Source organism: Arachis duranensis, chromosome 7 (assembly GCF_000817695.3).
Source record: "Arachis duranensis cultivar V14167 chromosome 7, aradu.V14167.gnm2.J7QH, whole genome shotgun sequence".
NCBI classification, from domain to species: Eukaryota; Viridiplantae; Streptophyta; class Magnoliopsida; order Fabales; family Fabaceae; genus Arachis; species Arachis duranensis.
Window position 1 is genome coordinate 8,184,736 of NC_029778.3, and position 20,167 is coordinate 8,204,902.

Genomic DNA, 20,167 nt, shown 5'->3' on the forward strand with positions numbered 1-20,167 from the left:
TGAATAGTGTCGGTTGATTTAACGGCGGTTTAGAACTGTCGCTATTTGGCCAACCTTGAATTCAACGGTATTTTCTAGCAATTTTGAACCACTGCTATTTTGTTGACCGTTGTATTTTTAAAAATGTATTTCGCAATTTATTTTTGGCCATTTTGTAACCGCTGCTATTTGCCCAGCTAAATGGTTGTAAAAATACTATATTTTGCACTGGCAATCAACGCGTTTTTAATTTGAATGTACTAGGTATTTTTTTTGTTTTTTTTTTGTTTTTGAATTTTTTTTGATATTAGAAATTTTAATTATTCTGTAACTGAAAAAATAAATTGATAGGTAAACAACATTAGTAAAATTGATAAAAATATGCATATATTTATCCAAATATCAATAAAGTGTATTCTTTACTAAGAGTTGCATAGTCAACAATAAAAAAATGTATATTTAACTAAAAAATTAATTACAAATCCTAAGTTCTACTTTTTACTCTGTCCCTTCAATGAGTTCATCTATGCAGTCACGTCCGGTGGCAGCTTCCCACCTTGTCCTTGAATTAAACATCTTAGGGGACTCTCCATTGCCTGTCTTTTTGTCTTCTCAGCCACTAGTTTTGCTTGTAGTTCAAGCAGCACCCTTTGAGTCTCCTCTCTTTGAGTTTCATTGCCCGACTGATGTGAATTCGTACTGAACACTTGACTAGAAGTCGGTCCGATATCCACGCCACGTACTCTACTCGAGTGCTCTTTTCTAAGAGCTTGAGCAAGTAAATCATTCTGAGACAATAGTCTAGATGATTCATCATGTTGCTCAATTTTCGCAATTCTTTCCTACACAGTTAGATAAGCAAACATAAGCATTTATTAGCTAATTGCTAACCGAATAGACTTTCAACACAGTTTTAACAAACAAAACCTATGAAAAACAACTTAGGATTTACAACACATTACTTACACCAATAGCCTGAGCTGCATCATGGAGACAGGAGCCATTGGGTCATTTGTGCGTTAAGGTCCACAACTCCCCTCTACCAATTGGATGCCCTTGTCGTTCCAACTGTAACAATATAGCATAACTAGTGAATAGGTAGACGAATAGAAGATTCAAAAAGAGAGTCGAACGTAAATTACCTCTTCTTCTCCGGACCTTGCTAAGCTTTTCGATTCGATAGTGTGAGTATATAACTACTTCGATCAATTCACAGCATTTTTCCTACACTTCTCTTATCATGCCATTAAAAGTAAAAGTTACTAGACTCCATTTTTTGACTAAATGTAACATCAATAGACTTTTTTTTGTTATGAAAAAAATATACTACCTTTGTGTCTTTGCTATAGCAATAATCAAGATACCATCTCCAATGCTCCACAATAAATTTCGATGGGCGGCCTTCAATATTTTATTCAATAGTCAATTCTGATTTGTAATATTTATGATACAACATATTCCTCGTGTCCTTTCAAGCCCTCCTTAGCATCTTTAATATTGTTAGTATGTGTCAAATTAAGATTCTTGAACTCTACAAGAATATAACGTTTTACCTTTACACATTTGTTATAAATCTTGTCCTTGGAGCGAACCTTTCTCCAGTCTTTCTCGCATATTGGGAATTTGGTGTAGTCAAAACCTAGTAATCTGAGAACGTCGCTCAGTATACCAGCTTCATTTCCAACTGGTTGCAGTCTCTCGTTGAACCTAAGTACAATCTTTCTACCGCTAGGTGACTTCATAGCCTTCTTCACACTCAAATGAAGTTGCTTGAATGTCCCGTCAAACTCTGTAAATAATAGTTAGTCTCTGTGAGTAACCATTGTAGCCAAGATGCGATGAAATTACATAAAAATTAAACATAAAAAATTATATGAGATAAATTCATGTATACCAATTGTTTTAACATCCCAAAATTCGGTGGTCATGCGTCCCTTGCACTTCGGAGCCTCCGATGCAGCAAACAGGTTGTCAACGTGTTGCTCAAAATAATCTACCTCATCTGCCTCTGGGTCTAAGTCTTTATTGCGGCCTCCAAGTTTTGAGTACGATTCGTGTAAGTTTGTGGAACAGGTAGTGATTCGGTATAGGGTAGTCGAAAGGGGTGTAAAGATGAGGTTGCAGGGGAATCAGCACCACTGGAGGGGGAATTAGGCAATCCACTTGATGCACGGATGACGCTGCAGCAGATCCTGTGTGAGGTTGTTGACATGTTGTGTCTAACTTTAATTTTTTCGTGTAGCGACCTATCCTAGACATCTTAATAAACTGAGTACCACCAAAAATATTACTTATACTATGATCAAACTGTAAAAAAGAAACAGAAATTCAGCAGCATTAAATATAAGAAAATAAGTAAATCCAAACCAAAAGAAAGAGAAGATGGGCATAATATTTTTTTTTCACACACAAACATTATTTTCATTTTTGTTTTGATTCTTTTCATTTTCTTTTTGGGTACAGCTTATTTTGGACTTGCGCTTTATTTTTTTGGATACATTCATGAACAGAAGATTGAGACTTTTAAGAAAAAGAACATGATCCAAATAAGAAAACAAAGATAAAAAACTGAGTCCTGGTTCGGTGGTTCCTAATTGCGTTAACTATCTATTTCAATTTTAATTCCCAAAAAAAATATCTATTCAATTTACATGTATACTCTAAAAAAAAAAAAAAAAGAACTATCTAGTACAAATATTTATCATTCTTTAGGTAAGACCATATCCTCTTTAATAATCATAATCTAAAACATTTATATCCAACCTGACACTTGATTTTTAATTTGGGTTAGGACCTTTTACTTGGTTTAGCAATGATTATATATTTAGTTCAATAGATTATGCATTTAATTGTCAATACCTTTTTTTCTTTTTTTTCTTTTTTGGTATGAATCCTCAATAGGTTTGTTTTCTTTTCGGTCAGGGGTATACTCAATAGTTTGAATGTCTTATTCTTCTTTCTTTTTATTGAATTATGCACTTACTGAAAAAGTAGGGGGACACAGGGCAAAGAGAACCTTTGTCATACAAATTATATTGTTGAATTCTAGAAAATTTGCTTAAAAGAAGTAAAAGGAAAATCAGCATACAGAAGACTATTCTTGAAAAACAGATAGTGAATTTAAATGTGCATATCCAAATTTCTACGAGCAACAATTATCAAAAGCCCACAAGTAATGTACATTATAACCATATGATCTCCAGTTGACTCATATAAAATCCAGGTTTCAGCAGTGGCTTGTTTTGCTCACTAATCTCATTTATCAGCAATCATAATCAACGTCAGTAACAAAATTCATGGATAAAAAATATTTTATATGTAATCGATCAACAATAAAAATTCGGTCACCTAAAAAACCCAACTTGAGGATATCATTACCACACTCAAAACCCATTCAAAAAACCATTTAACCCCAACTCACAAATCCATCAACAAATTATCTAATCAAAAAGTCATAAGAATCATGCATGTTATGCTTTCACCTGTAATAGGTGTATTTTTAATGGGCAAATCAGCAACCACACAAATTCAACTAGTGGGGCTTACCGGCAGCAGGAGGAAGGCTATTGACGGCAAGAGACCAAGGAATGTGCCTAGAACAGAGAGAGGAGCACCTCGATGACACAGCTGCTTCACGGGTGAACACAGCTCGACGACGCAGATGGATTTTGGATTCGCCTCGCGTCAACGGCAACTGCAATTTGACCAGCTCTGAAGACTCCTTGGAGGAGGAGATTGGGTCCGACGGAAAGTGTAACTTGTTCACACTATAGTTCACTATAGTTTGGGAATTGAATTAAAAGGATTTCTCAACTTTCTACCTAATTTTTAGATGCAACAAGAGAGGAACTCACTCAACCTCATTTGTCTAAATCATAGTTTCATCACGAAACCAACAAGTGTTTTGGCACTCCTCTAATCTCTATATGATGACTACAATAATTTATCAAGTATTTATAACTTCTTATTAGATTAAAACAAAAAAATTCTAAATCCACAAATATAAAACCCAATTAATCAACAAAATCAAAATATATCAAATTAAATTGAACATTCTAAAAATATAAACTAATAACTTCTAAATATATAATACTTCAACTCTTTATATCACGAACATTTGAAACACATATCAAATACTTTTCAATGGCTTGATAAGACTTGCTAACTTAATTAATATTCTACTCAATAATAGATAGCAGACTAAATCTTAAAATGGTTTCTCAGACTCACTGCGTTCACTATTTTAGTCTTTCGAATTCAAAATTTATTATATTGATTTTCGAGATCCAGTTTTGAGCACCACATTGGTCTTTGAACCCTTTTTAACACTGAGTAAGTAAATGAAATACTGAGTTGACTTTGACTTGCCATATTGGATACAAGACTAAATTGTATCATTTCGTTTTGGTGCTTAAACAAGCAAAAAAAAAAAGATAAAAAAGAGTTTATATGATATACAAACTATTTTATGTCTCCTCATTCTCCAAAATGATATCGTTTTTATCTTGTTCAAGCACCAAATTAAAATAAATAACGTCATTTAGCCTGTGTCTAGTGTGGTAAGTCAGAGCTAGCTCAACATTTCATTCGTTGACTCAATATCAAAAAGGATTCAAGGACCAATTAATATGATGCTTGGAGCTAGATTTGAGAAACAATGTAGTAAATTTTGAATCTAAATGACTAAAATGGTGAAAGTTATGAAATTTAAGAACCACTATGAGATTTAATCTAGATATTATTCTTTGCAATTTTCTAGCTCCAATACAAATTAAAAGTTAATCGGCAAAACATTTTAAGTTATTATTTACAGAGTTATGAAATTATTTCTCTTAATATTTTAAGTGTTCTACTCTATTTTATGCTAAAATTTTATTTTTTTAAAAAAAATAGATTATACAAATCAAACTCTATTTTCTGTTATAAAAATTTCGGTATTAATTATGTTAGGAAATTATATATTTTTGTAGTATTATAATGGTTATAATATGATTATATAATTTTGTCAATATTTAAACAATTTTAGTAAAATTAAAGGCACACTTTTTATACATTTTTGTAGTATTTTTTACTTTTATTTTTTTAAATTAAAAATTATTTTTAAATATTTAACTATTATTATTTTAATTTTAACTATATTTAAAAGTATATTTTTTGTCCCTAAAGTTTGACAAAAGTTTTAAAAATATCTCAAAATTTTATTTTGTTTTAATTTTGTCCTAAAAGTTTTCGATTTGCACCAAATATATCCTCGATGGTTAAATTTTCAAAAAATTTAAGACTAATCTAACAATAATGTATAAAAATTATGCTTGATTTGCTTGTGTTGAGGGTTGTTCTTATGAAATCGTTATTGAATTAGTCTTAAATTTTTTGAAAAATTAGTTGTCAGGGGTATATTTGATAGAAATCGAAAACTTTTGAGACAAAATTGAAACAAAATAAAATTTAAGAATATTTTTAAAATTTTTTATCAAATTTCAAAGACAAAAAATATATTTTACCCTAAAAAGTGTTATCGAAGTTGCATAACCATCATAATAATAGTCACTAGAGCATGCAACGAATGTACAATCCTACTTTAAGTTATAAAGAACAAGGTAAGCAACACTTGGAAAACGTGAATGAAATGAAATGAATTGGACAGGGAGTCTTGTGATATGAGGGGTCGATATGGTTAGGGCATATGCAAGGGACTGATTCTTATTTGACACTGTCCGGTAAAATATGGTTATTATGAGAGTGACTATTGAATGATGCCGAATACGTTGTTAAGTATGAAAACATAATAATGACAAAGCAACTACCATTCACATACACGTTTGTGTTGGGAGATGGCCGGAGATTTATATTTTTCTCCATAGTGTGTGATTGTAATGAAAGAACGAACTATATAGTCCATTTAGGAATACCCAAGCCATCTAAGCCTAATCGAGAGATAAAACGTATTAAATAAATTTTTTTTAAAACTTAAAAGTGAGACTCGAACTCGCAACCTCTAGATAAGTATGGAGAAACTATACCATTTGAGCTATAGCTTATTAGCATATTAAATAATTTTATAATAACAGTTTAAATAGCATCTGTATGTATTCTCATTAGTTAACTTTCAGTCATATTAAATAAAACATGTTTGATTTATGTAGTAGAATAAAATAAAATTTTATAATAAATATTATAGGCTACTTCCTATCCTGAATTTCAGAACGTAATTGAGTTGGTTTGAGATGGTAATTAATAATTGTAAATATATATTTATAAAAGCATTATTCAAGGCTCGAAACACTACAAAGAACACATGACATATCAACAATTTTTTAAGAATTTGCGGCAGTTTAAAACTATTGTAAAACAAATTATCAGCATTTAATAACCTTCGTTTTTTAAGGTGTAAGAAAATAAATTTGCAGTAATTTTCAGCAATAGTTGACATAATTGCCACCATATCAAAATATTGTGTCAATTTATTTTTCGCAGAATCTGAAATTTATTGTTATTTTCTACATGTTTTTAACTACTGTTATCTGGCATTATGAATTTTTTTAAAACTTTTATTTTGCAACCACCATGTGGAAACATAAAATTTCTAAAATTTTTGCGGCAATTCTCCATTTAAAATGACGCAAAAATATTGTATTTTGCAGCATACGTCTTTAAGTGCTACTATTTTTTGTTAATTTTTTAACATTTTTGGTATTTTTTAGGGTATATTTTATAATTTTAAAAATTTTATTATTTTTTTGCTACTAATATATAATTTAAGATTTCGAATTCAAAATTTAGGATTTAGGAGGAATGGGTTGGCAGAGGGGAGAGGGGGGTGGGGGGTGGTGGTCGACAACAACAGGGTGGCAATCGACGGTTATGGCGTGGGTGATGAAAGAAGTAAAAAGAAATTAGCTGGTTTTTGTTGGCTCCCTAGCCAGCTTGTTATATTCGTCCAGACCAACTTATAAGCAATCTTGTGTTATTATTGTCACGAGATGTAAATACCAAATTTTATTTTGGAAAATTAAAACATATATGATCAAATGTACAGTTGAATGTTGAGACGATTTGGCAAAAATAAACAAAAATAAATAAATAAATAAAACACACGGATATGAAAAACATCCCACTTATTATATATATTATTACACAAGTACACAACACACTCAAACGAGAAATCATTGGCACACATATACAAAGCAAGGATGAAAAGCCGAAGCAAGCAGCAGCAACCATCCTTATTATATTGTTCGTGTCCAAGATTGATTATTGCAATTATTATATATATTACAAAACCTCTTAATAATATTAACCACAAGCTATATATATAGCCAAACACATTATTTTATAGGTTGTTGAGATTCTTCTTCATAAATAGCTGTTGGATGCAGCTATCTATCTATGCCTTAAGAAGATGAGAATCAATATCTTTCGCACTCTTCTCAAAGAACTCCAAGAATCCATATGGAGCTTCAACATTCTCACTGATTTTCTCGTATTCAATAGTGAATTTAATTGAGGCACCACCATCACTCTTTTCAAACACTTGAAGAAAGACCTTAAAGACTTTATAGTTCTTACTTATGTCTCCATCGAAAAAGTTATATGTCACTGACTTGTTCTCCTTGTCAATAGCTTCAATTTTCTCCTTCAACTTAATTGGCTTGCCATCTATTTTTTGTCACAATAATCAATTAAAATAAACAATTACTCAAAAAAATATTTATTTGGATGTCGATTAAATTAGGTTAAATTATTGTATTAGTCTTTATAATTTCATCAATTAGATCCTTACACCGTTTTAAATTTCTAATCACATTCTTGCTGTTTAAAAAATATTGAATGTCGGAATATGCAAAAAATATTTTTATAATATTTACTCTAAAAAATAAAATTAATTATAAATTTAAAATAGATATAAAGATCTAATTAAATTTTTTTTAAAATATAAAAATGTAATTATAAATTAAAAAATTTATATGAACTAACACACTAATATAACCATTAAATTATTACCTACGATAAGAGTCCAATTCTTAACCGAATGAGGGACATGCCAGTTATCACCTTCATGCATCTTGGCTTCATGGATTCTTTCACAAATGTTTTGAAACTTGTGGAATTGAGTTATAAAGATGTTGAAGTACTTTGCAGCTGGTGTTTGGAGCGTAACTTCAACACTAAGTTTACCAGTTAGCGCCATGTCTACTCAAGAAAGAAGCCTAAAGTATTTGTGAAGCACGGAAAGTATGTAAATGAGAGATGGATAAACATATTCTGCCTCATAGAGCCTTATATAGAAAGAATATAGATTCTGATATAATCTAATTAATAATGAGATATAAAGCAGGAATACTTTATCGAGTTATCGTGTTTGTATATTGGGCACATTTTGAATACAATAGTAATTGACACTCATTCGACGTGTATATCTGCTGTGTTTAACTGTGTTTAAATAAAAAATAAATTTTTTTTTTTGTCAGACACACTTTTGAATACACTTAAATATCCTCACATATCAGTATGTGTCTAACTTTATTAGTATATGTATTTTTGAAATCTCGAATTTTATGAGATTTTAAAATTTGTGTGTCTGTGTGTCTTATATCATGTCGTATTCCGTATCCATGTCAGTGTCTATGCTTAATGGATAACGAGACATAAAGTGATGCGGTTAGGTTAGAAATTGATTTTTTAAACCAACTTTAGGTTAGTTTATTTAGTAGTTATCTCACTAATTTTCTTAAATAAGTGTCGAGAATTTAAATCATGTCTTATGTATACAGTAATTCATTGACTAATGACAAACATTTAAATGAAACTCAAATTCACGACGAATTATTTTTTAGTATGTCAGATTAATAGATATCGTGAAAAATACAAAAAAGTAATTGTTTTTAAATTTTAAATAAGTATAAAAAATTAATTAATCAATATTAATTAATTTTTATTTTATTATAAAATTAGTTTTTTATTATTCATATTTTATAAAATTTAAAATTTAGTATGATTGAGAATACTAAGATGGATTATCAATAGCCATGTACAAAGTACTGAAAAATCGAACTAGNTTTTAAAAAAAATATTTTTTATAATTTATTATTTTAAATTAGTTAATCACTAAAAACTACACCAATTCGATTAATTAATCAATTTTTTAACCTATTTTAAATCAATTTGATGCGAAGCAATTTTTACTTTAAAACGGATCAATTTAGCGATTAATTTTCAATTAACTAAGTTAAATTGAAAATTTATTCTGATTCTCATAACCATGTCCATACACATATATATGGATAAAATAAAAATAATTGTACCAAAAAAAATTATTTTATCAAATATAAAATGTTAACTTATATTTTTAAAAAGTTTAAACACATCTCCAATAATTTTTTTTATTAAAAACGTGTTTATAATTTGTCTTGATGTATTAGGTAAAGTAGTGGATTATCATTTACTATTTAATATTAGTAATTTACATTATGACCTTTGTTATTATCCAGGTAATGATGATTAAACAAATCAATAAATTGTTCAACAAAAACCAATTGTAATAAATTATGAAATCCGTATCTGGACTACTGTGATATATAATCGATTAAACCATTTTTTTTATATTAATAATACTATTAATCACTACTATAAAAAAAATTGAATCTTATTGTGGATACTGAATAATAGACAATCATTTATAATTTTTTTTATCGTGCTTGATGATTTGATTTTCTTTCATTTTGTGGAATCACCCACACGCACATACACACATATATTAAAAAAAATAGCAATCAGCTATTTTTTTATATCTACTTCTATTATATAAAATAGAGATTTAAAAAATTTTGGTGCACAAATTTTTGTTTATGAAATAAATAAAAAAATAAAAAATTTATACAAAATTAAACAAACTAAAAAAAACTATTATTTAATTTGAGTAAAAATATTAAAAATATAATCATTAATATTATTTTTTTTGTCTACTTAAATTTGTGAGATGAGTAGTTTTATGATAAATTTCATTTATATATTTGCGGTTATATTATTAAAATTTGAAATCAAGATTTTTTTTAGAGTGGGAAGTGTTTACTATCTGCACTGTACTAATCCCGTATTTGTCACTTTTATACTTATTTAATAAATAAAAATATAAATTAATAGACAGTTTAATACTCATTAATATACTAGTCAATATAATGCATTTAATTTTTTTAATATCACCCTTACTTTTATTGTGATGATTAAAAAAGGCATAATTACGAATGGGTAGTTACAATCTTTTTTAATCCTCAATGTGAATATAACAAATTATTATTATGTCACAAAATTCTTCTCCTTATATTTGCTAGGATTTAGGATTTAACCCTTTTTTGAACAAAAACTATTGGGATACCATAAAGCAGGCATAGAAAATTGATGATTTTAATTTATTTTATTCAATGCTGGAAGTCACATATACTAGAATATATATTGAGTACTTCTAAATTCTAATATGTTGTTCACTTAAAACATAATTACCCATATTTATAACCACATCTAGAGATCACAGTTTAACAAATTGCAACTCTAATTTGCATTGTTTCCTAAATAACTGATTCGATCAAAACAGTTACAACCATACTAACTGATTTTAGTCTTATTACTCATCAGAGAAAATTTTGTAAAAATATATATAAAACATGAATACAACAATATGTAATGTTATGTGCTAAAAAAAAAGCCAGATATATATTTAGGTATATTTTTATACATACTATATATTTTTTTTAATTAAATAAACAACCATTCAAATAATTAAACATATCATAATAAAAGAATAATAAAATCTATAAAATAAAATAATCAAATTTATTTACAGTTGTATAATAATTTTTTTAGAAAATAATAAAATAATCAAACATATCATGTCTTTTTTTTGAATTTCATGTCTTTTTTAAGTCATGCATTTATTTGCTTCATAATGTGAGTTCATCAAGAAGGTGCTTCTTTAAGGATTTGGTAAAGGTGGAATCTACAAGTTCTTCAATGTAATTTTACAATCACCATCTGTTTAATTTAATCCTAATGTGCTGTCTATTACATGTTCTTTATATGATTTATGACATAAAAGATTGGATCAATAAAAGAAACTAATTAAGATTGCTTATAAGTTCATGTTGTTTAATGAATTGGTTATTTTTTAATTTTTTAATAAATTAAAATAAAATTGATTCTTTTATAATAATAATAATAATAAATCCAATTGTTATTAGATTTGGTCGAACCGATTAATTTATATAATTTATTGGATCATTTTTTTTAAACAAAAATTAGAAATATATTTGTCTTTTTATCAAAAAATTTAACATAATTCGATTTAGATTGTGTAAATCGGTCGGATCAAATCGGGTCTAATAATTATAATGCGGATAATTGGGTTTACTATTGTTGCTATAATAAACCGATTTTATTCTAGTTTATCAAAAAAGTAAATTATTAACCGATTTAATAAAAATATCCAATAATATCATGACACATGTAAACGTCTTTAAAAAAAGACATTTTTAGTGTCTTTATCGAAGTAGTCTCTAAATATTAATAAATAAAAATAGGAGAAAATGCATTATCACAAAGTGATTTAAGTATTGTAAGTTTACTATTCAAGAAAGTGGAAAAATTAAGAATAATATATATCGTAAGATTTAGGTGGCCGTTAGTCAAAGTGATAAATCGTGTCGAAATTTATATGCGATAAAAAAATGTCTTTAAAATATAAAGATAAATTTTATCACAATATCATAAGGTTAATTATGTTATAAGAAATAAAATATTAGACAACACAATATGCGTACAAATGTAAAGAGGAGTATTAAGAAATCAGTAAATTTTATAATCTATAATTATCAATTAATTATTATTAATATTTTTAATGGTGTAAAATTTTATTCAATAATATGTAAAATTATTTTTTTATTAATTAAGTGTTAACTAAATTTTAATAAAAATGTTAATTCTCTAAACTTTTTCAAATGTAAATTTAGCGTGGCCGAAATAAAGATACTAATCGGAACAAAAGAGTAGCCATACACATGTGGGCAACATAAAGAATAATGATACGAGAAAAGAAATTTATTTTATCAAATATAAAATGGTAACTTATACTTTTAAAATATTCAAACACATTTCTAATAATTTTCGCTAAAAACGTGTGTGTAATTTGTCCAATGTATGATTAATCAATGATTATATATAGTATTTGTATTAGGTAAAGTAGTTGATTCTCATTTAATCTTGTCGGATGAAATATTTTCATATATGTCTTGTCAATGCAAATTTAATATTTAATATTAGTACGTAATTTTCTACATTGTGATCATTGTTATTGTCCAGGCAGTGATTAGGGGTAGCAACGGAATGGATAGGAGTGAATTTTTATTCTATCTGATCTCGTCTTATCGTACAATAACTCGCATAGAATTTGTCACGTTTTTATTCGTGAATAGTAAAATATTAAACTCTAACTCGCTCCAATCCTCTCTTATCTGTTCCTATAATTATTAAAATTCAATAAATAAAATTAAATTTTAAAATTTATATAACTATCATTATATACATAATATAAATTAAAATAAAAATTTAATATGATATAATATTATTAATCATTTACTAATTATTTTACATATATTATATATATTATATATTAAAATTATATATATTATATATATGTCGAGACGGGTAGGGACGGGTATTACTTAAACCCGACTCCGTTCTGTCCCTCTAAAAATCTGTTCCGCTCAAAATCCGCCTCGGTGTGGAGCGGATAATTATATACCCTAAACGGATAGGGACAGAATGGGTACCTGTAAATTCGAGTAGTGTTATCATCCTTAACAATGATGATTTAACAAATCAATCAATTGTCCAACAAAAACAATTGTTAATAAATTATAAAATCCGTACTTTGAGTGATCATTGATTAAAACATTTATTTATATTAATAATAATCACTATAAGAAAATTGAATCTTTGTAATTATTTGTAGAATTATTTTATCATGCGTGATGATTATTATGCCATGTTTGGTTTACTTTAATTTTGGGGACTTTGTTATGTCTAGCCAGAGTGCCTCCATTTGTTTTTGAACACTATTTGTGCTGCCGAAGAAAGAACATTTTTATAGAACCTTTCTTTTGAAAAAATTAGAGAGAAATTTTCGCGTTATAAAACTTCAATAACGTGTTATGTTATGTTTTATTTTTTTATTTTTTTTAATGATAACGTGTTATTTGTGGCTCATTTTTTTTAGTTATTGCAAAAGATTTGGTGTAATGCCTCAATATTAGAAGTGAGGGTGTTTTGTAAAATCGTGGCGACAGTACAATTCGCAGAAGATGAATTGTTAGGGGTAGATTCTGGTTGACACATTCATGAAGACAATACGCAAATGATGGATTGTATTTTTTTAATATTTATACAACAATACGCAGAAGACGTATTGTGTTATTTAATATTAAAGTGACAATACACAGTCTGCGTATTGTCAATATACAGACTACGTATTGTCAATCCACAGATTGCGAATTGCAAAGACACTGATTATGTATTATGAATTCACAGATTGCGTATTGTTGTTTTCTAAATAAAAAATTATAATTGAAGTACTATAAAAAGAGGAACGGTCTTAGGTTGATTGAGTGTGAGAGTGTTTTATTTTTTTGAGAATGTGAGAATATAAAAATGGAGAGAGGTATTAGTTTAAAAATTTATTACAATGGAAAGAGGTATTAGGTTGATAGTGCACTACGGGATCACTAACCAGAACAGAGGTCAAACAATTTGTCCACCTCATAATGTATACATAATGCTCATTTCTCCAATCTTTGTTCTTTGGTCCAATCAGGACCACGTTGTGAGCTTCTGCAAGCATCATAGGTTCATTAGAAACTTCCTGCTGTAAACCAAATTGTCTTTTGACCTATCTGATGCATGTCATTCAATGCACTCAAATGATATCAGTGGCACAGTTGCACTCCATATTAAGCAATGCTGCAAGATTTCATTAGGAACTACAATGTTTTCCATACGTTTATGGCTGTACGGGTTTCACACAAACTGCAAACGCATAACAACAAACATATAAACATAACTACAAAATAATGCACAATAATAATAAAACTAATAAATGTACTAAAAAAAAAAACTTACCCCATCCGCAAGAATATCATCTATTAACTGCCTAATATGCGAGATGGTCCACTTTTTGTAGCCATGAAATTGCGAGCACCAAGCATCCAGCTGAAATAAAATGAAACTATATTATACTAAACCGATATATTTAAATCATATATTTGAACAATACATACTAAATAATTCATAGTAACATGTTATATTAAGATTAGTAACTTTACCTGCATGCAAGCGGAAAGCTTGGTTGTAATCGCACAGGTGCTAGGAACAATAACCGTTCCCAAGTCCATACACAAAGCAGCGCCAATGGACCATCCACATCTTTACAATTATAACGTGATGCCCGACATAATGTCCTATACAAATGTGTCAGGCAAGCGAAACCCTAACTAAAATGTACATAAAGTCCCTAATCTCAGCAAAATTACGGAGTAGAGGTAAGAACTTCCAGTGGGCTGTCATTCTAAACTTGTCACAAAATAAATTTGTGTCAAACAACAATAATATATAAATTTTTATATACATTTGTCTACCTAAGGCGGTATCTAAAACAAAGTAAATTTAAAGTCAAATTTAAATACATATTTAAATTTAATTTTATAAACAAAGCTGAAATATAGTAACGTCAAATTTACTTATATATGTAAATTCCAAACATATTTAAATTCAAATATCAATATAAAATTAAAACTAAAATATATTTAAATATCTATTTAAATTTGAAATTTTTAAAATATAAATTAAAATCACAATTATATTTTATTTTTAGATTTAAATAGCCTAAATAAAAAATTATATTTAAATTTAAAATATATTTAATACTAATCACTAATTAACATCATCATCATTCATCTAAATATATAATAAAGGTATAATTTTTATTTATGTATTTTTTTCAACTACTAATAAATAAATATCATTTAATTTAAATAACAACTATACATATTATTTTCACATTATTTCTATTTCAGATTAAAAAAATACACAATTAATCTATTAATTATATTAGTAATATTAAAATAACTTACTTGTTAATTTTTGAAAAAACAAATGGCTTGGCAAATGAAGACGGCAGTCTGTGCAGGAAAAACTATGGAAGGATGAAATTAAGGAAGCATTGAAGAGTAGAAGGAAAGGAAACCGAGTATGTGAAACTATAGTTGTGTGTCTTTGAAAGTGTATGCAAATTGGAGAAGGTGTGTGCAAATTGGAGAGAGAGACAGTAATTATTCACCTGATTCACGGGCTTGCAGAAATTCGACGCATGTCAACCATGCACGCAATACGAATTTTGCGTATTGTAGGAGAATACACACTTTGCGTATTGTGCTTCCCGAGAAATACGCCCCCAAACCCCGTTAAACACCATTTTTTCTAATATTTTCGTAAACCTCACTTTCTTCATCAATAATGAAATAAAAAATTCGTTATTTGTTTATTGCATAAGTTCTCTCTTAACAAAAAAATAAAAAATTAAAAGCTAACTCTTTTTTCAATTAACAATCAGTTAATATTTTTTTTAAAAGGAAATTCTTTATGATTCTTGGAATATATAAGTATATAGGTTTTTTTATTTATTTTATTTTTGAGCTCAAACAAAAATTCTTTATTTAATTAATTTATTTTATTTTTGAGCTCAAATAAAAACTTTTTATTCAATTTATTTATTTTGGAGTTTAAATTTGCAACAAATAATTCTTAGTCTGCTAAGTTAAAAGATATTATGTATGAAAAATTCAAAAAAATGGAAAAGCTAAAATAACATATTTAATTCTCTAATAATATTCTCAATTTTTTATATAATTCTGTAATTTTAATTTATTGTCCTACTACTCTCCATAAACACTAGTACAAAGATTATATTTTGAATAGAGTGACAATTAAGTTTTTAATTATTTTAATATCGAACAAATTATTAGCTCATAAATAAAAAAAGATATCAATTAAGTTTTTTATTAGTGGATACATTATGTCTTTCGGCCAATTTTTTTGGTAAAATTTAATAGCAATGTTTTTATATACTATGAACCACATAAAGTGAAGTATTTGTTTATAGAAAATGGTCAAAGAAGTAATCATTTTTAGAGAAAAATTTCATCTGCTTTATTAGGATTTATCATTTGTGGTAAATAGTAAATAATTAATAAAAAGTATATGAAAATTTAAAAGATAACAAATGTTTTATTGTGTAAATTGATATTATTTTTGCCGTACTCATATAACAATAATAAAATCAATTGCGTTAGGTAACCAAAAAAGATTATGCTAACTTCTACCAATTCTTGTTGGACTAAATTTTAAAGCCCACAAAAACAAAACACACCTCAATTACTAAAATTTATCATAATTTAAAATTATATTTTACCACTTTCTCCTACCTTTTTTTACCACGGCCGTGCTCAACGCCACCATTGTCGCTCCACACGAAGGTCACTGTCGCCGCTACTCGACCTCCACACACGCTGCACCGGATTTCTAATGGAAGTGTTTTTTTAATTGGACCGTGTCTAATGGAAGTGTTTTTGTGGATGCGTCTCCTACATGTGTCTCATTATATATTTGTCTTCTAGTGTAAGTGTCTTTGATCGGAGTGAAAAGATGGAAACGAGATGGAGAAAGCGCGCTGCGGTGGACGGTTGATGCAGATCGCGAGGAGGATGCAGTACCGCGGTGGTCCTGCGGAAGAGAAAACTGCACATACAAAGCGCGCATTGTGGTGACAGAAATCGGTTGCAGAGGATACCGGCAGTGCCCAAAGAATCACTAAGGTGGAGGCCCCAACAGTGCAAACGCGGGGTTGGCCTGGGAATTGAATGCGAGCGGCGAGAATGCCACAGGCGAGCGGTGTGGGTGCGAGTGCGGTGCGGATCAGACGGCGGTGCGACGGGAGAGTGGCGATGTGTACGGCACACTGTGGCGATGCGACGGTCTGTGCGATGGGAGTCGGAGCACTTTGGAATGTGGAGATCTCGTGATCGATGAAAGAGATGAAGATGTTTAGGGGAGGTATTGTTGCCTTATTTACCTAATCCTTATTATTTGAATTGGAATGTGTTTACTGCGGTTGAATATTCGAATTTTAATTTAAAAAAAATAATAATTAATTATTGTTGTCAAAAATTGACAGATATTCTCTTAGATACTAATACCTTTTCTAATGAAATACATCACTGTAGATAATAAAACACAAATAATTTCATTACGTTATGTACTATTTGTAAACCAAGACATAACTTATCTATCATTTATTATGGTAAACGACTTAAGTAATAATTTTTTGATAAAAACTCAGGTGAAGACGATTTCATGTGAAGTTGATATCTCGGAATCATTAGATGAAAATTTAGTCAAATCAGTCAAATCATTTAACGGCTCTCAGGTATCAACTTCACATGAAGTTGACTGTACCTGTGTTTCCACCTAATTTTTTTAGAAACTAATTGATGTGAGACTAAAATTTTCGTGAATCGAATTATCACTTTAATCTTATTCTTTTCTTCCACTGATTTTATCCATTCGATTATGTTCATTGACAACGGATATTAATTTTTCTGAAACACATAAATTAATTCTTCATCGGTGCCTTTGTAGTAAAAGCAAACATGAATGGATAACAATAACTACGTATTTTAAATTACAAGAACTCCCCAGTCCCCATTTATTGTGATGCATCATTCAATGCATTCAACAAGATCGTTAACAAACTTAGAAAACAAGTTACATTTCACTCAATTCAAGCAATCGAAACCAACATTATTGACATAAACACACTTAACATTTAACCAATCACATTATTATTTTGTAGTTGGAGCTATGCCTTGAGAAGATGAGCAACAATATCCTTAGAACTTTTGTAACAAAGTTCCACAAAGCCATATGGAACTTCAACATCATCGTCAATCTTCTCATATTCAATAGTCCATTTAATACAACCATGTTCATCATCCTTCTCAGTCACTTGAAGGGTTATCTTAAGGTCCTTATAGTGTTCATTGACATCATCATCAAAGATTTTGTATGTGATTAACTTGTTCTCCTCATCAAGAACTTCAATTCTCTCTTTATATGTAATGACCTTACCATCTGTGTTTCACATGGTCAATTAAAATAAGCATAAATTTTTGTTTTTGTCCCAAATAAAAAAACTACGAGATTAGATTAGATATAGTTTTTTAAGATTTAAAAATGACAAATTTATAAATTTATCATTATCATTTTTTAACTAATATAAGCTAATTTTTTAAAATTATTTTTTTATTTTAAATTTAAATTTTAAATTATAGATTCAAAAAACTAAATTTTAATCCTAAATTCTAAATCATCTAAAAAATGAATAAAAGAATTTTACAATAAAAATTTTATTAATATGAACTAACTAACTGTTCTTTTATATTAATAAACTATTTCTTGTAGATTAAAAGATTGTGTATGGATTTGTTAGAGACCAGATTGATTGTTACTATCTGTGTTTTTTTTTTTACAAATAAGCATATTATGAAAGAAAAATAATTAATTATTGATATTTTTAGTTATTTATATTCAGAACTTAATTAGAAGCTAAATTAAATTACCTACGACAGAAGTCCATTGTTTAACCGAATGAGTGCAGTGCCAGTCATCACCTTCATGCAATTTGGCTCCTTGGATTCTTTCACAAATGTTTTGAACTTTGTGGAATTGCTTTGCCAAAACATCGAAGAACTTTGCAGCTGGAACTTGGATCCCAACTTCAATACTAATTTTTCCAGAAAGATCCATGTTTCAAGAAAAGCAAATAATAATTATAGTTAATATGAAGCAAGATATTTTACTAGAATAATAATGAGAGATTTGGAAACATATTCAGCCTTATATAGGAAAAGAGCTATGAACTATATGGCTAAGTTGCCATCTCAATTATTGAATCGATAGAATAGAAAATTATTATATTAGTTGGCTTGCTCAATATTATTTGTTTGTATTAAAATGGAGTTTCTCAGTAAGCATTATTCTCCATAATATATTTAGCACGCACTGGTATATTTTCAGTATAATCATAATAATAACAATACAATTATCTTACGTATACATTAAAATCAGCCACTAAAATTAATTACTAGTATAAAATATATATTAAAATATAAAATAAACATTAAAAATAAATTAAATAACACATATATTTATATATAAATACAAAATATATAATCAATTTGAGTACTAATTTTAGTGTATAAATAATATTTTTGATAATTATAGGACTAATGATATATTCATCCTTATTTATTAATAAGAATATTATTTTTAAAACTGGTTTATAATTATAATACTTTTAGAAAAGTGATGTTAATTAGTTGCACACCCTATTATTACATGCATTATATAGATACTTTTTAAATTTAAAAGTAAAGGAAATCGATAAGCGATCTTGGAGATGATGGATTTCATAAGTTGATTTAAGGATAATAAATTTAATGTCACTACAAGAGAAATAATATTCTTGTTTTACAAATAATATTATTGGTTTACAAATATGACTCATGATATATTCTTGTTTTTTTAAGTTTAGGTTTTATATTCTTTTGAACACATGTTATGCATATTTATTAGAGTATGGACTTGAAATCTCTAGTCCAACCATAGTTAAAAAAACATAAATTAAAGGGTTAAGTATAATTTTGGTCCCTAACATAGAGGTAAAAAATTTATTTTATTCTTGATCTTTTTTTTCGTTAAAAAATAATCTCGAAGGTTTCAATTTGTTTTAAAATCGTCCTTTTCACCAAATTTTTTATTTTTATTACCATTTTACCCTTAATTAAAAAAATTATAAATAAAATAAAAAAAGAAAGAAAGATGTGGGGGAAAGGTTGCCGTCGCACCGTCGCATGTGACGGAGAGTGGGGAATCTCCATGCCGCCGTCACCGCCGCTGCTTCCTTGTCGTTCTCGTTGCAATTCGCGGCGTCACCACCACTGTCGCAGCCCATTTCACGTGATCCGTAACCACCACCGCATTTTTCTCCTCTCCTCGCGATTCGCAGTTTACCGTCGCATCCCCTCCT

General features: G+C 28.4%; 2 protein-coding genes across 3 annotated transcripts in view; both read right to left on the bottom strand.

The window, feature by feature from the left end:
- The window catches only part of LOC107496959 (MLP-like protein 34), a 14,760-nt gene extending 6,515 nt beyond the window's left edge, over positions 1–8,245 (bottom strand). Inside the window, exons 1-2 of one of the 2 annotated variants that reach the window (XM_016118291.3) lie at positions 7,984–8,243; positions 7,083–7,638 (exon numbers count right to left, since the gene is read on the bottom strand). In XM_016118291.3, the coding sequence (XP_015973777.1) occupies positions 7,367–7,638; positions 7,984–8,170 (459 nt within the window). In that variant the 5' untranslated portion in view covers positions 8,171–8,243 and the 3' untranslated portion in view covers positions 7,083–7,366. Of the gene's footprint in view, positions 1–7,082; positions 7,639–7,983 lie in introns of those variants that run through there. The other variant, XM_052251813.1, reaches the window with a different exon arrangement.
- A 9,509-nt stretch (positions 8,246–17,754) lies between these two features.
- Positions 17,755–18,957, bottom strand: LOC107497001 (MLP-like protein 31). Its single transcript, XM_016118338.3, has 2 exons — positions 18,699–18,957; positions 17,755–18,210 (listed from the first exon to the last, which is right to left on the bottom strand). Exons 1-2 carry the CDS (start codon positions 18,883–18,885, stop codon positions 17,939–17,941), a joined length of 459 nt encoding a protein of 152 aa, XP_015973824.1. The 5' UTR covers positions 18,886–18,957; the 3' UTR covers positions 17,755–17,938.
- Between the last annotated feature and the right edge of the window lie 1,210 nt (positions 18,958–20,167).

What these genes read in the sequence shown, in the direction of transcription:
- LOC107497001 (XM_016118338.3), bottom strand. Translation starts at nt 18,885, where the DNA reads ATGGATCTTTCTGGAAAAATTAGTATTGAAGTTGGGATCCAAGTTCCA. An exon ending in ACAATGGACTTCTGTCGTAG is followed by an intron (nt 18,211 to 18,698) that starts GTAATTTAATTT and finishes TGTGAAACACAG; the next exon opens with ATGGTAAGGTCATTACATAT.